Source organism: Lepidochelys olivacea, assembly GCF_965140295.1.
Source record: "Lepidochelys olivacea isolate rLepOli2 genome assembly, chromosome: 2".
In the NCBI taxonomy this organism is placed as follows: Eukaryota; Metazoa; Chordata; order Testudines; family Cheloniidae; genus Lepidochelys; species Lepidochelys olivacea.
The window spans coordinates 272200018-272217110 of record NC_140412.1 but is presented as its reverse complement, the minus strand read 5'-3'; the positions used below and the strand labels follow the sequence as shown (position 1 = coordinate 272217110).

General features: G+C 45.8%; 1 protein-coding gene across 5 annotated transcripts in view; it reads right to left on the bottom strand.

Annotated features, from left to right (window-relative positions):
• Positions 1-17093, bottom strand: part of SMARCD3 (SWI/SNF related BAF chromatin remodeling complex subunit D3) — a 229261-nt gene that overhangs the window by 25867 nt on the left and 186301 nt on the right. For all 5 annotated transcript variants that reach the window (XM_084621529.1, XM_084621528.1, XM_084621530.1 and 2 more), the window contains 3 exons: positions 8238-8399; positions 1247-1344; positions 437-572 (listed from right to left, as the gene is read on the bottom strand). In XM_084621529.1, the coding sequence (XP_084477655.1) occupies positions 437-572; positions 1247-1344; positions 8238-8399 (396 nt within the window). The remainder of the gene's footprint in view (positions 1-436; positions 573-1246; positions 1345-8237; positions 8400-17093) is intronic.

Below are 17093 nucleotides of genomic sequence, written 5' to 3'. Positions count from 1 at the left end.
ATGGCTGGAAGTTAATGCCAGACAAAATCAAATTAGAAATAAGGCACAAATTTTTCATAAGGAGAGTGATTAACTATTGGCACAAACCAGCAAGGGAAGTGGTGGATTTTCTCTCTCTTGATGTCTTTACATCAAGATTAGATGCCTTTCTAGAAGGTATTTTTCAGTTAAACACACATTATTGGGCTCAATATAAAGGTAACTGGGTGAAATTCTATGGCCCGTGTTAAATAGGATGTCAAACTAGATAATCTAATGGTGCCTTCTGACCTTAAAAATCTATTAATATCTACTCCCATAGAGCATGCTCTGTGACAATGTATCCAGCTCAGACTGCATTCTCAGAGTGTAGCATGTGATTCCATGCCCCTCGTACTGCGTATTCACATATACCATGCTCCACGATACTTTAAATCCTTCACTCTTGTGCCAGTACCTTGTTGTCCAGTGCTGTGATCTCCTGCTGATTGGCTGTTGAGAGGAGAAAGCTACTCATCTGTCCTTTTAAGGGATCTTCAACTTCCACGTCAATGTCATAACACGCCGTCTTTTTCTGGTCATTGGGGTCAACACTATGGAGAAGATAACAACAGAACCTTGAATTCCACTCTAAGTGTTAGGCCCACTTGGGTCCAAGTTTTTAGCAGAATCTGCTGAGACTTCTTCCAGACCTAACTAGCAAGGAATGGGAATAACAGAGCTTCTTCTGTGGCACTCACAAACGCTACAGGTCCCAACATCTCCTAGTAGGAGGCACTGTAGGTAGCAGGGCAGGATGGGAGCTCCCAGCTACTCCAGTCTCTTCCCAGGAGTGCTGGCTTTGGGGAAAGCTCGGTATTCCAGCAGGATGTGTTGCAGGGGATAGTGAAAGGTACCTTTTTAGAAAGAACAGATCGTCCGGTGTTTAGGGTTCTAGCCGAGGACTAGTGAGACACAGATTCAACTCCCTGCTCCACTACTCACATCTTCTTTGACTTTGGGCAAAACACTTAGTCTTTCTGTACTTCAACTTCCCATCTGTAACATGGGGATAACAACATTTCCTAAGGGAAGGGAGGGGGTTATGAGGATAAATTCATGAAAGTTCATGAGGTACTAAAGTAATGGCATCTGTGGAAGTATCCCACATAAAAATAATCTATCAGGGTCCTGGTTTGGCAGAAAATGGAGGACTGGTTTGGTTGGAGGCTCATACTTCCTTTGTTGTGGGAAACCCAGGCAGTGCTGGGCTGGCCGGCACACTTACCTGATAATGTGGTTTATAACTATGGGGTCTGGAGGCAGCAGCAGGTTAGTGAGTCTCTGAGGAATTTCAGAAAATTTTAGCCGTGGACAGTCGAAGATCTAAACAAGGTGAAAGGTTTGTTAATATCCCTGGGAAACAAAACTACCTTGCAATTGAACAGGAAGGTGAGAAATCAAGGGCTCAAAAGTCAGGTAATTCTGAAAGCTTATCTCTAGCTCTGCCCACCCCCGCCCGGGCATTCGTTATATTAACACTGCTTTCCTGATAAATTCCAAAGTCACTTACCAGTCTGGCTGGATGCTGATGGGGTGGGCAGCATCCCCGCTTTAGTCTAGCAGCCGTAGCAAACAGCTCATTATAATGTTAGAAGGCTAAGGTGTGACTAGATCAGTCTACAATTACCTACATATGGAACAAATATTTGATAATGGGCTGATTAATCAAGCAAAGATATAACAAGATCCAATAGCTGGAACTTGAAACTAGACAAATTAAGGCTGGAAATAAGGTGTACGTTTTTAACAGTGGGGGTAATTAATCACTGGAACAATTTACCAAAGGTTGTGGTAGATTCTCCATCACTGGCAATTTTTTAATGAAAGATTAGATGTTTTTCTAAAAGACCCTGCATAGTTCAAACAGGAATTATTTAGGGTAAGTTCTATGGCCTGTGTTATGCAATGGGGTTCAAAAATAATTAGATTAGTTCATGGAGGAAAGGTCCATTAATGGCAATTAGTCAAGATGATCAGGGATGCAATTTCATGCTCTTGGTGCCCTAAACCTCTGACTGCCAGATGGTGCGACTGGACAACAAGGGATGGATCACTTGATAATTGCCCTGTTCTTTTCACTCTCTTTGAAACACATGGCATTGGCCACTGTCAGAAGACAGAACAGTGGCCTAGACAGACCATTGGTCTGACCCAGTATGGGCATTCTTATGTTCTTATTCTTATGTAGCAGGTCAGACTAAATGATCAGAGTGGTCCCTTCCGGCCTTAGAATCTATGTCAATATAGTTCAGGGATTCCCAAACTTAGTTCGCGGCTTGTTCAGGGTAAGCCCCTGGTGGGCCGTGAGATGCTTTATTTACCTGAGCGTCCGCAGGTATGGCTGCTCCAGCTCCCAGTGAATCATAAAATCATAGAATATCAGGGTTGGAAGGGACCTCAGGAGGTCATCTAGTCCAACTCCCTGCTCAAAGCAGGACCGATCCCTAATTAAATCATCCCAGCCAGGGCTTTGTCAAGCCTGACCTTAAAAACTTCTAAGGAAGGAGATTCTACCACCTCCCTAGGTAATGCATTCCAGTGTTTCACCACCCTCCGAGTGAAAAAGTTTTTCCTACTATCCAACCTAAATCTCCCCCACTGCAACTTGAGACCATTACTCCTTGTTCTGTCATCTGCTACCACTGAGAACAGTCTAGATCCATCCTCTTTGGAACCCCCTTTCAGGTAGTTGAAAGCAGCTGTCAAATCCCCACTCATTCTTCTCTTCCGTAAACTAAACATCCCCAGTTCCCTCAGCCTCTCCTCATAACTCATGTTATCAGTGGCCGCAGTTCGCCATTCCCAGCCAATGGGAGCTGTGGGAAGCAGCAGGAAGTGGTGGCCCAGCCTGCACCACTTCCTGCAGCTCCCATTGGCCGGGAACAGTGAACCGCAGCCACTGGGAGGTGCAAGCGGCCATACCTGTGGACGCTCAGGTAAACAAAGTGTCTCGCGGCCCGCCAAGGGCTTACCCTGAACAAGCCATGAACCAAGTTTGGGAACCCCTGATATAGTCCATATAGTGAAATCCAGTCGATATAGAGTACTTGGACTTTCAGAAAGCCTTTGACATGGCCTTCACCAAAGCCTTTGATTATTGGGTCAGACCAACGGTCCATCTAAACCAGTATCCTAACTTTGGACAGTGCTTCAGAGGGAATGGACAGAACAGGACTGTGACACATGACAGAAAGGGTTAAGCATCTTGCAGGATAAATTACTCAAATTCAACCCTTAAAGGCATATGGGGAAATAATGTTTGTGTTTTTGTGCATTTACATATATATTGGTAGTGGCCAAGAATGTAATCAAATAGCCCCTGTCTATTCTGTATTCTGTTAATTCAGAGATCGAAAGGACATCTTAACATTTAAATGAATTGTAAACATAGGATATCACTGTATTCATCTCTCTTTGAAATGTACAGCACATTATCTATGAATGGTGGAAAAATAGGCAATTGCCTTATGTTAATCTGTGTGGATAATTACCGGCGATGCTTAGGAAATGGATCCACTTCAAAGTTCCCATGAGTGCCTATTGTTGGCTGAAGGACTCCGAGTTGCACAAGAAGGCCTGAAACTGTATAAAGACGTTTGGGTCCCAATCCTTTTTATCTCAGATCTGCTTGAGGCTTCACACAGTGGAAGCCTAAGCCATAAGGACTGAGATCCCAGTCCTGACTGGACTGCCCTGGATATAAACATTGGACTATAACCTATGAACTATTTCGAAAAGAACTCTTTGCATCTATAAAACTCATCATCTCTGCCATGAATCTGAATCTTAAGATTGTACTCAAGTCTGTATGTATACTGATCTTTTAACCATACTCTCTTTTCTTTTTAAATACATTTTAGTTTCTTTAATAAGAATTGGCTGTAAGCACGTATTTGGGTAAGATCTGGAAAAGTGATTAACCTGGGAGGTAATGAGTCCGATCCTTTAGGATTGGTAGAACTTTTTTATATGATGAATAAGATTTTCAGTAATCCTTATCATATTTGACTTGGGTATCTTGGGGAGGCCTGAGGCTGGGTTACTTTAAGGCAACTGTGTTGCTGGCTTCTGGGTAGCCAGTAAGGTATTGTAGAAGCTGTTTTGTGCTGGCTTGGTAAATCTAAGTATTGGAATATCCACCCGCTTTGGGGATTGTCTGACCCATTCTTTGCAGTTCACCCTAATTGAGTGACCACAGTTGGCTCCCCTGGGACTCCGGTCACAAGGACAATTTCAAGTGATCCATTTCCTGTCATCCAGTCCCAGCTTCTGGCAGTTGGAGATTTAGGGACACCAAGAGCACGGGGTTGCATCCCTGACCATCTTGGCTAATAGCCATTGACGGACCTATTCTTTATGAACTTATCTAATTCTTTTTCCTAACCCAGTTATATTTTTGGCCTTCACAACATCCCCTGGCAATGAGTTCCATGGGTTGACTGTGTATCGTGCACCTTTTGTCTGTTTTAAATCTGCTGCCTATTAATTTCATCAGGTGATCCCTAGCTCTTGTGTTAGATGAAAGGGTAAATAATACTTTCCTATTCACTTTCTCCATACCGTTTATGACTGTAAAAACCTCTGTCATATCCCTCCCTTAGTTGTCTCTTTTCTAAGATGAACAGTCTTAATCTTTTTAATCTCTCCTCATATGGAAGCTGTTCCATACCCCTAATCATTTTTGTTGTTTCTCAGCACCTTTTCCAATTATAATATATCATTCTGGAGTTGAGGTATCCAGAACCACACACAGTATTCAACTTGTGGGTGTACCATGGATTTATATAGAGGCATTATGATATTTTCTGTTTTATTATCTCTCTCTTTCCTAATGGCTCCTAACATTTAGTTAGCTCTTTTGACTGCTGCTTCACATTGTTTTCAGAAACTATTGATGCTGCTGCCAAGATCTCTTTCTTGAGTGGTAACAGCTAATTTAGACCCCACCATTTTGTATATACAGCTGAGATTATTGTTTCCAATCTGTATCACTTTGCATTTATCTACATTGAATTTAATCTGCCATAGTTCACAGCTCCCTGAATTCTGCCTTCTTCCTCCTCAGAAAGTGGAACCATAAGGGCCCCTATATTCAGCTGCTGCCCAACATGCCCATGGAGGGGGGTATATTAACATTTCCATCCATTATTATATATTATAATAACCAGAAACAGCAAGAGGTTTAAGAACTTTAAAAAACAGACAAAGGCCATTTAAGAACAGAAAACAATAGAGGATCTTTAAAAAGTAATGAATATGGTTTGGAATATTCCACTTATGCATGTTGCCACCTTGCAAACTACCTGATTAAATCACTGGATTCCATCACATCCTCTCTTCTATCATTTTTCACAATCACTTATTCAATCTTGTTTTTAACTACCTTGTGTGCCCTTTGGAGCATGGACCATTTCTCCCATACACTAAAAGCTTCTAGAAGTTGTAATAATCAGTGGCTATTCAGCAAACTGAACTTTTACATTAAGGGCTTTGAAGAACTTTCTTCCTTCATAACAACCCCACCCACTAAAAGTATCTTCCCCTGGATTGTTAATCTGGTCTGTAGCCTTGGGATCCGCTCAGACTCTGCATGGAACCTAGATACCCAAATAGCCACCCAAATAACTGTGGCAAAAAACATCAGCTTCCATCTGCAGCAGGCCAGATGATTTGTCTCATTCTATCACATTGTGATCCACCCTTTCGTAACTTCTCCGCTTAACTACTGCAATTCTCTATGTCCAGGAATGAAGCCCTATGGTTTTAGGAAGTTTCAACTAATCAGAATGCAGCAGCCCAGATGCTTAGTGACATTCTCAGCAGCACAGAGCACCCCCAACAGCACTTTTCTCTGCACTGAGTCCAATTCCAGGTGTCTACCTTGATATTCAAAGCTGTACATGGGACTGGCCCTGGCTCCCTGAGACACCCCTCTTTCATCATGACCCCACATTCACACCACTGCTTTCAACAAGACTCATGACTGTAAGAGACAGAACCATCCCAGGAACCACACCAAAACTATGGAACTCACTGCCATATGAAATAAGAATGGCCGCCAATCCCACCTCTTCATTCACGATGCTTTCCTGCAATAACACCTTCCTCAAACCAACACTACTGTGTTACCATAGTTCAGAACAAACCTTAAATCCCCTTGTTGCTAGCAAGAAAAGGAGGGAGGGAGACTGAGATAGATCAACGTTGTTATTCTTACTCTCACTTACATACTAAGATGATGGGTGCCAATACAAGAACCTGGATAGATTAAGGGCACTGATGGGTTAAGCTTTTTTCCTTAACAATGTCGCTACACTGAACATGCTACTACTGCTCTCTTAAACAATGCCTCAGAAAGCCAGATAAAAAACATTACCTTGCAGGCAACCAGCTCCCAAATGTGCAGGCTCATGGGTTTGCATCTCATTTACACTAAGGCCACTGAATACTGCTCTGGCAATATAAAGGGGTCTTGGAGGGGGCAAAAAAGTAAACCTACAAGTGAATATAATTATTCACTTAAAGGTCCCTTTATATCTTAAGAGTGGTGTAAAGAGGTCAAAGTTTAAATGCTAATTATGTCCTCAGATCTTTAAAAATAAAGAACCAAGTTAAGAAATTTATCTTTAGCCTTAGATCAAAGTAAGAGGTAAAATTTTCAAAAGTGACCTAGGTACTTAGGAAGAAGTCCCACTGAGTTTCAATGGGATTCAGGCTTCAAGTACTCAAGTCACTTTTAAAAATGAGACTTAAGAGCTATTGGAAATTTTACCCATTATCTCTCAAAAAGGGTAAGTTCAAAGTGTCTAAACATTTAAGGTTTTGGGTTACAGAAATATTAAATTTCTGATTGGGATATAGTGGGACAAAGACAAATGTGCCTTTCATGTTCAAATAATTTTAAATAATAGCTGAAATAATTTTGTTCAAACTTTCAAAAAATAAAAAGTCCTCTTTGGGTTGAGTCACTTCAACTGGAAAAAGAATGATGAGCAACTCAAAATGGAGAGTTAGAAAGGAAGCTAAGAATAAAGCTTTAATTACCTTGTGCCCATTAAAATATTCATAATTTATTTCTCCCATAACTGAAAGATGAAATGATCTTTCCCTGAGGTGCTTACAAACTAAGTTAGACGTGATGTACATAGATAGAAACAAGGAGGGCAGGGGAATTGGAGTTAACACCCATAAGACAACATTACTCAGTCCTGGTCTACACTGGGGGCGCGGGGGGAATTGATCTAAGTTATGCAACGTAGCTGAAGTTGACGTACTGAGATCGACTTACCGTGGCATCTTCACCACGGTGAGTCAACTGCTGCTGCTCCCCCCTCGACTCTGCCTGCGCCTCTCACGGCACTGGAGTACAAGGAGTCGACGGGAGAGCGCTCGGGGGGTCGATTTATCGCATCTAGACTAGACGCAATAAATCGATCCTCGCTGGATCAATCGCTGTCCGCCAATCCAGTGGGCAGTGAAGACATTCCCTGAACAAGAGTACTGCATGGTGTGACGGAGAGAAAAGGGTGAGGATTCTTTTTAATGCATGGCTTGGTTGGTTAATTTCACATGGGTGTCATAGCAGAAATGGGTCTTGAGGAGATAACTGTTCAAATCATTACATAGAGATCACAAGTGAAATCTTACAAGTTACTGCAAATCTAGGAGAAAATTGCCCTTCAAGAGACATATGGCATGTCCTTCCACTTCTGCCAGACTGGAGGAGTCTGTGTATAACCAACCGGAAGAAGTGCTGTGTAGATCGAACACTTGTCCCTTTCATCAACAGAAGTTGGACCAATAAAAAGCATTACCTCACTCACTTTGTCCCTATAATCAACCATTCAGAATTAGTAGGTTATATTGTAAGACTGGTATAAAATGGTAATTAGAAAAGCTTTGATTCATGAGTCAGAGCTGTACAAAGCAATTAATACAGAATACAGAAAAGCATGAAAAATTCCTTCCAGCACTGCAAAGTAGAAGGAAGAACTACGTGGGTATGTGACTCTGGGGGCTTTGTCTACACTGCAAAATAAAGGTATACGAAGAGTGTTTGTCTCATTGGTGGTAGTGCCTGCTGACAGCCATGTGGAACTGAAGAAATTCAGAGAATTATAAAAGGAAACTTTTATTCAGTACCTCCTGCCCATTCAAGAAACAGCCAGGTGCTAGTCCCAAACTTTTAAGAGATCTTGCTATCAATAGGGAGTTACCTGCTGGAAGTATTTGTCACAGTTGATGTATTCCTTATCATGGGAGTCTTGCAGTTTGTTTGTTTTGATGTACTGCCAGAGGGCCTGGATAATTGCTGATCGGGTCTGAGTGTGTATTCCCAACAAACGGGCCAGTCGTGGGTCCAATTTAAACTGTGGAGGCTACAGCAGAGAGAGAGACAGAAACAGACAGACAGAAAGATGCACAGGGTTGAGGTGAGTTTTGTTTTTAATTTTTTAGTGAATTTGTTCCTTATAAAAGGTGGCAGACTCAAGTAATCAAGGCAGCAAAAGTGCAAGCTGCCCAAGAAGTGTGCCTCAACCCTGCCCTGGAAGAACAATATTTAAGGGTGAAAGGAAAGTTCAGTCCCTGTGGAACTCTTGGCCGATGTGTTGAGCTTACCAACAAGGGGACCAATCAGTACCAATTTTGATCATGGCTTTTGTAATGTGGGGACAAGAAACTGGACTGAGAACCACCAATATTAATTCATATAAGCAGGCCACTAAATAGACATCAGAGGGTAACAACTTTTCATCACTATTGATCCAGTCCAAATTTGAATCAGGGATCTACGATCTAGAAAGTCCCATTAGCAGTCATCTAAGATATCCAGCCTCCTAGCTAAAATGAGTTATAAATAGACCAGGGCAAACAACTGATTTTTTGATTCAGCGAGCAAACCAAAAAAAATTAGAATATTTGGCTCATTTTCAAAAATTTTCAGAATTTGTCAGCAAATTGAAAGTGTGTGTCTGTCCATCCCTTATAAACTTTAGTCTAGTGTTAGGGCATTTGTATAGGATCTGGGAGATCCACATTTGAATCCCCACTCTGAAACAGGAACTTGAATTCAACTCTCTCTGCCTTCTAGGTGAGCATCCCAACAACCAGACTAGAAGTTATTCTGTTCTCACCTCATGCCTGCTGATGCTTATACACTTTATATAAATACTTAGATATTCTTTAGGGCAGAGACTTGAACTCAGCTCTCCTCCCTCCCAGGTGAGTGATCCAGCCACCAGGCTATAGGCTATGCATAAATACTTAAATATTCATTGGGTCGAAAAGAAAGAAAGAAAGAAAGAAAGAAAGAAAGAAAGAAAGAAAGAAAAGGAATGACTCTATGACCTGGTGATTAATACACTCATCTGAGAGGTAGGAGATATGGATTCAAATCCCTCCTCTGACTCAGGCAGAGAGAAATCTCAATATGCAAATATGCTTTGAATCGTTCCCTCTCATATCCAGACCCTGACACAGGCTACTCACATAATTTCCAGAGCCTCTGCACCCAAAGGTACAGCATGCCCCTGTTTGCCAGTTTTACCTTAAACCATAGCTCCTGTAAAGTACATAGCACTTGTGAGCACTTATAACAAAAGAAGGTTTATTTAAGAAAGAATAAAGATTTAACTAGAAACAAGAGTGGTGGAAAAAAACGGTTACTCACCTTCTCGTAACTGTTGTTCTTTGAGATGTGTTGTTCATGTCCATTCCAATCAGATGTGTGTGCGTGCACATTCACAATAGCTGGAAGATTTTTCCCCTAGCAGCAACCATAGGGTCGGCCTGGGCGCTCCCTGGAGTCGCACCTTCACGGCCTCCAATATAGAGGCCGACACTACACCCCCTCAGTTCCTTCTTGCCGACTACTCCGACAGAGGAGTAGGAGGGTTGGTATTGGAATGGACATGAACAACACAGCTCGAAGAACAAGTTACAAGAAGGTGAGTGTTGTCAGTAGCTACCGGTGTGGTGCTCTGGTCTTGTTCGATGATGATAACAGTCGGCTGCGTGCGAGTTCCCTCTGTGTGCTGCCCCAGCTCTGCACAGATAGCTAATACAGCAGACCCCGAGAGCACCCCCAAAAACCACAGATTCTTGTAAGGTACGACGGAACCCGAGCCAGGTTTATTGTCAAACAAAGCACAGTAATAGTTCCCTATAGACTCTACAGGGCATACTATGAATTTGTGCTCCCTGGCAATGGATACAGCTAAGTCAGTGGCAGGACACTCCACTGCCCCCTAGGCTGGACAAAGGTATGCACTCCTGAACCTACTTTTATACAGTGGCAGGACAGATTACTCATTATAGTTCAAACAAATCTATCCATCATGTTGTCTTTTTGACCCTGTGTTTAAGATGCACCTGCCTGTTCCTTGTTATGTCTGTGGAGCGTTCTGATGCCATCTTGGCACAAGTTCCTCTCATTAGCACTTATGTGTGTGTGCACGTGCTTCTAACAACCTTTTCTTGCCAACTTCTGTGAGTGGGACCTGCCTCTGGCTCACAGCCCAGCTTTGTTTAACACTGCCTGGAAGTACTATGGTTCAGGCTTCAGGCCTCAGACTGGGCCTCTGATACAAGAATTTATGTTTCAGGGCCTCCTCTTACTACAGTGAGTACCCGTTTTTTATTGCCACTCACTCTCAAGCGCTTGTTCATGTCCAACCTGATTGCCTTCTATGATGAGATAACTGGCTCTGTGGATATGGGGAAAGTGGTGGATGAGATATATCTTGACTTTAGCAACACTTTTGATACAGTCTCCCACAGTATTCTTGCCAGAAAGTTAAAGAAGTATGGACTGGATGAATGGAATATAACTACCTGAAAGGGGGTTCCAAAGAGGATGGATCTAGACTGTTCTCAGTGGTACCAGATGATAGAACAAGGAGTAATGGTCTCAAGTTGTAGTGGGGGAGGTTTAGATTGGATATTAGGAAAAACTTTTTCACTAGGAGGGTGGTGAAGCACTGGAATGTGTTACCTAGGCAGGTGGTGGAATCTCCTTCCTTAGAGGTTTTTAAGGTCAGGCTTGACAAAGCCCTGGTTGGGATGATTTAGTTGGGGATTGGTCCTGCTTTGAGCAGGGGGTTGGACTAGATGACCTCCTGAGGTCCTTTCCAACCCTGATATTCTATGATTCTATGATAAGGTGGATAGAAAGCTGGCTAGATTGTTGGGCTCAACAGGCAGTGATCAACAGCTCGATGTCTAGTTGGCAGCCAGTATCAAGCGGAGTGCCCCAGGGATTGGTCCTGGGGCCGGTTTTGTTCAACATCTTTATTAATGATCTGGATGATGGGATGAATTGCACCCTCAGCAAGTTCGCAGATGACACTAAGATGGGGGGAGAGGTAGATACGCTGGAGGGTAGGGATAGGGTCCAGAGTGACCTAGACATATTGGAGGATTGGGCCAAAAGAAATCTGATGAGGTTCAGCACAGACAAGTGCAGAGTCCTGCACTTAGGACGGAAGAATCCCATGCACCGCTACAGGCTGGGGACCGATTGGCTAAGCAGCAGTTCTGCAGAAAAGGACCTGGGAATTACAGTGGACAAGAAGCTGGATGTGAGTCAGCAGTGTGCCCTTGTTGCCAAGAAAGTCAACAGCATATTGAGCTGTATCAGTAGGTGCATTGCCAGCAGATCGAGGGAAGTGATTATTCCCCTCTATTCAGCACTGGTGAGGCCACATCTGGAGTTTTGCCTCCAGTTTTGGTCCCCCCACTACAAAAGGGATGTGGACAAATTGAAGAGAGTCCAGCGGAGGGCAACGAAAATGATTAGGGGGCTGGGGCACATGACTTACAAAGAGAGGCTAAGGAAACTGGAGTTATTTAGTCTGCAGAAGAGGAGAGTGAGGGGAGATTTGATAGCAGCCTTCAACTACCTGAAGGGGAGTTCCAAAGAGGATGGAGCTCGGCTGTTCTCAGTGGTGGCAGATGACAGAACAAGTAGCAATGGTCTAGTGGGGGACGTCTAGGTTGGATATTAGGAAAAACTTTTTCACTCGGAGGGTGGTGAAGCACTGGAATGCATTACCTAGGGAGGTGGTGGAATCTCCTTCCTTAGAGGTTTTTAAGGCCCGGCTTGACAAAGCCCTGGCTGGGATTATTTAGTTGGGGATTGGTCCTGCTTTGAGCAGGGGATTGGACTAGATGACCTCCTGAGGTCTCTTCCAACCCTGATATTCTATGATTCTATGTCAATTCCAATAAGGAGACTCACAAATCCAAGTTCAGGAGGCAGGGTCGGAGTCGTCCACTGATTGGAGCACAGCTCGTCCGCAGGCCGCATCATCTCTGGCCTGTTGCGTAACTGCATAGTGTGTGGTAAAAGCGTGGATGGAGGACCACGTCATCACCCTGCAGATTTCCTGAGTGGGAACCTGAGCCACGAACGCTGTTGATGAAGCCTGAGCCGTGGTGGAGCGTGCAGTGATCGGGGGTGTGGGAATCCCCGCCAAGTTGTAGCACTTACGGATGCAGGATGTGATCCATGACAAAATGCATTGTGATGACACGGGTAGGCCTTTCTATTCTGTCTGCCACCGCCACAAACAGCTGGACCAATTTTCTGAGCAGCTTCGTTCTCTCGATGTAGAAAGCTAGCACCCTGCGGACGTCTAGTGAGTGGAGTCTCTGCTCCCTGCCACTAGAATGCGGCTTAAGGTAGAACACCGGGAGAAAGATGTCCTGGTTAATGCGAAACTGTGATACCACCTTTGGGAAGAAAGCAGGAGGAGGTCTGAGCTGCACTTTATCCTTATAGAACACAGTATAAGGGGGTTCTTAGGTTAAGGCCTTGAGTTCTGAGGTTAGGGCCTTGAGGGCGAAGGGGATGCCTGAGCACACCTCCTGAGGGTCGAGCCACCACTGGAGGGAGTCGAGGACCGGGTGAGGCAGGGTCACTATCCTGTCCAAGCTGTCCCTGGCCAGGCAGTACACTGACACAAGCCACGACTGAAGAGGTCGAAGCCTGAGTCTGGCATGCTGCACCATGTCCATACAGGGAGCCATGTGTCCGAGAAGCTTCACGCAGCTTCTTGCTGTGGTGGTGGGAAACTGTCTGAGACCTCAAATGATATCGGTCATGGCCTGAAACCTTGCTTATGAGTCCAATACTGGGTAAGCCCAATACTGCCCCTATAAATTCTATCCTCTGTACCAGGGACAGAGTTTAGATTTCGCTTTCTTTAGAAAGAGATCCAGATTGTTGAAGGTGGGGGGGAGGGATAGCTCAGTGGTTTGAGCATTGGCCTGCTAAACCCAGGGTTGTGAGTTCAATCCTTGAGGGGGCCATTTAGGGATCTGGGGCAAAAATTGGGGATTGGTCCTGCTTTGAGCAGGGGGTTGGACTAGATGACCTCCTGAGGTCCCTTCCAACCCTGAGATTCTATGATTCTGATGAATCTGACCTGAGCTTCCACTTGGGTCTTGGAGCGGCCCTTGATCAGCCAGTCATCGAGGTACGGAAACACCTGTACTCAGTGCCTGCTCAGAAACGCAGTGACAACTGCCATGCACTTGGTGAAAACACGAGGTGCTGCTGACAGGCCGAATGGGAGGACTGGAAATTGGTAGTGGTTCACCATGAACCTGAGGAACTTCCTGTGGGGCTGGGTGATTGCAATATGAAAGTATGCGTCCTTTAAGTCGAAGGCAGCATACCAGTCTGCTGGATCCAATGAGGGAATGAGGGAGGCCAGAGAGACCATGAAGAACCTGAGTTTCTTCAAGAACTTGTTGAGTTCTCGCAGGTCCAGGATGGGCCTGAGGCCACCTTTGGTTTTCGGTATTAGGAAATACCATGAATAGAAGGCCTCGCCCCTGCTCCTGAGGAACCTTTTCCACTGCCCCTAAAGGTTGGAGCGACTGCAATTCCTGGATAAAGAGCTGCTTGTGAGAAGGGCCCCTGAAGAGGGATGTGGGGGGGGGGGGTAGGAGGGGTGGAAGGATGGGAAGGCACAGAATTGGATGGAGTATCCCCTCTCTACCATGCAGAGCACCCATCGGTCTGAGGTGATACGGGATTATGCATGATAGAAAGGGGATAGTCAGGATGAGAAGGTAAGGCGGGGTGGATCCATTGTCAGGTGTGGTACACCATCCTCAACCATGCATTCAAAAGGCCAGCTTGGGCCGTGAAGATGGCTTGGGTTGTTTCAAGCCTGGCCAAAGGGTTGGTGCGGCCTTCTCTTGCCGTTCCAATTCCTCCTTCTGGACCCATCTTGGCAGTTCTGCTGACCAAACAGCTGCTGGGGCTACAGGCAGAAGTGTCTCTGTTGTGTTGAAGGAGTATAGCATCCCAGGGACCTGAGGATGACTCTGGAATCTTTAAGGCTGTTCAGCCATTTGTCCGTCTTTTCTGAGAAGGGTCTCACCCTCAAAGGGCAGGTCTTGAATGGTTTGCTCTACCTCATAGGGGAGGCCAGAAAACTGGAGCCATAAGCCCCCTCTCCTGGCCACTCCAGTAACCATAACTCTGATTGCCGCATCTGCCCCATCAAGTGCCGCCTGAAGGGACGCTCTGGAGATCAGTCTCCCGTACTCAACCAAAGCCGAAAATTTGGCATGAGAATCTGGGAGGAGCAACTCTGTAAATTTAGCCATCACCAAGCAGGCATTGTAGGAGTACCTGCTGACAATGGCCTATTGGTTGGGTATTCGGAGTTGCAGTACCCCTGTGGAGTAAACCTTTCGCCCGAAAAGGTCTAATTTTTTGGCAGCCCTATTCTTGGGCGAAGGGCCTTGAAATCCTTGCCTCTCCCACTGGTTAGCGGCGTCCACCACCAGGGAATCAAGCTGAGGGTGGGAATAGAGGTGCTTATAGCCCTTGGAGGGCACAAAGTACCGGTGCTCATTGTGCTTGGCCGTTGGTGGCAGCGAGGCCGGGGTCTGCCAAAGGGTCTCAGTCATGTCCGTGATTGTCTTTATTAGTGGTAAGGTGATATGGACAGGGCCGGAGGGAGCCAGGATGTCCACCATAGGGTTCGTATCATCCACGACTTCCTCCACCTTAATGCCCAGACCCTGGGCAACCCAGCGCAGCATCTCCTGCAACACTCTAGAGTCTTCCAGAGCTGGGGCGACTGAAGTGCCAGCTAGGTCCTCATCTGGTGAGGAGGAGGAGGAGACCAGCAGGGGAGGTGGTTGCTCCCGACCATTCCCACCCGAGGGATCTCTTTACCCCATGGGAACTGCAGTAGGTTGGCCTGGTCCTGGTGCTGTGAATGGCACGGGTGTCAGTGCTGACATTGGGCCCTCGCCAGTGCCGGCGCCTGGCGCAGCATGAACACTGAGGTTCTTGTAGGTGCCGGCACAGCCAGCGCCAATGGCAGAGGCAGTGTCAGCGCTGGAGCCACGAGTGCGTCGTGCGCCCGAGCTGTAATCGGGGCCGCTGATGCCCCAGTGCTGAAGCGGTCGATGTCGGTGCAGTCGGTGCCGGTGCCAAAAATGACACCACAAGTGCCAGTGTTAGCGACCGAGACACTGGCGCCGGTGCCAATGTGGCGTAAGGAACGTCGCGGACACCACTGATGCTGCAGCCGAGTGGGACCCCTGACTCCGACCCTGGGCTTGATGGAAAGTCCATGGAGCCCAAAAGGGCCACGGTTGTGGATTTTGCTACGGAAGGGCCCACTGCATCAGATGGGACCGCCTATGGTGCCATGAGGAGGATCTTCTGCTATAGTCGGAGCGATAGTCGGAGAAAGAATCAATCCTGAAGCACTTGCATGAGAGGAAAGTGATCAGGAACAGCCAGCATGGATTCACCAAGGGAAGGTCATGCCTGACTAATCTAATCGCCTTTTATGATGAGATTACTGGTTCTGTGGATGAAGGGAAAGCAGTGGATGTATTGTTTCTTGACTTTAGCAAAGCTTTTGACACGGTCTTCCACAGTATTCTTGTCAGCAAGTTAAGGAAGTATGGGCTGGATGAATGCACTACAAGGTGGGTAGAAAGCTGGCTAGATTGTCGGGCTCAACGGGTAGTGATCAATGGCTCCATATCTAGTTGGCAGCCGGTATCAAGTGGAGTACCCCAAGGGTCGGTCCTGGGGCCAGTTTTGTTCAATATCTTCATAAATGATCTGGAGGATGGTGTGGATTGCACTCTCAGCAAATTTGCGGATGATACTAAACTGGGAGGAGTGGTAGATACGCTGGAGGAGAGGGATAGGATACAGAAAGACCTAGACCAATTGGAGGATTGGGCCAAAAGAAATCTGATGAGGTTCAATAAGGATAAGTGCAGGGTCCTGCACTTAGGACGGAAGAACCCAATGCACAGCTACAGACTAGGGACCGAATGGCTAGGCAGCAGTTCTGCGGAAAAGGACCTAGGGGTGACAGCGGACGAGAAGCTGGATATGAGTCAGCAGTGTGCCCTTGTTGCCAACAAGGCCAATGGCATTTTGGGATGTATAAGTAGGGGCATAGCGAGCAGATCGAGGGACGTGATCGTTCCCCTCTATTTGACATTGGTGAGGCCTCATCTGGAGTACTGTGTCCAGTTTTGGGCCCCACACTTCAAGAAGGATGTGGATAAATTGGAGAGAGTCCAGCGAAGGGCAACAAAAATGATTAGGGGACTGGAACACATGAGTTATGAGGAGAGGCTGAGGGAGCTGGGATTGTTTAGCCTGCAGAAGAGAAGAATGAGGGGGGATTTGATAGCTGCTTTCAACTACCTGAAAGGGGGTTCCAAAGAGGATGGCTCTAGACTGTTCTCAATGGTAGCAGATGACAGAACGAGGAGTAATGGTCTCAAGTTGCAGTGGGGGAGGTTTAGATTGGATATTAGGAAAAACTTTTTCACTAAGAGGGTGGTGAAACACTGGAATGCGTTACCTAGGGAGGTGGTAGAATCTCCTTCCTTAGAGGTTTTTAAGGTCAGGCTTGACAAAGCCCTGGCTGGGATGATTTAACTGGGAATTGGTCCTGCTTTGAGCAGGGGGTTGGACTAGATGACCTTCTGGGGTCCCTTCCAACCCTGATATTCTATGATTCTATGATATGAGTCCGACTCTGACTCTGAGTAGGAGGGCCAGGAATGGC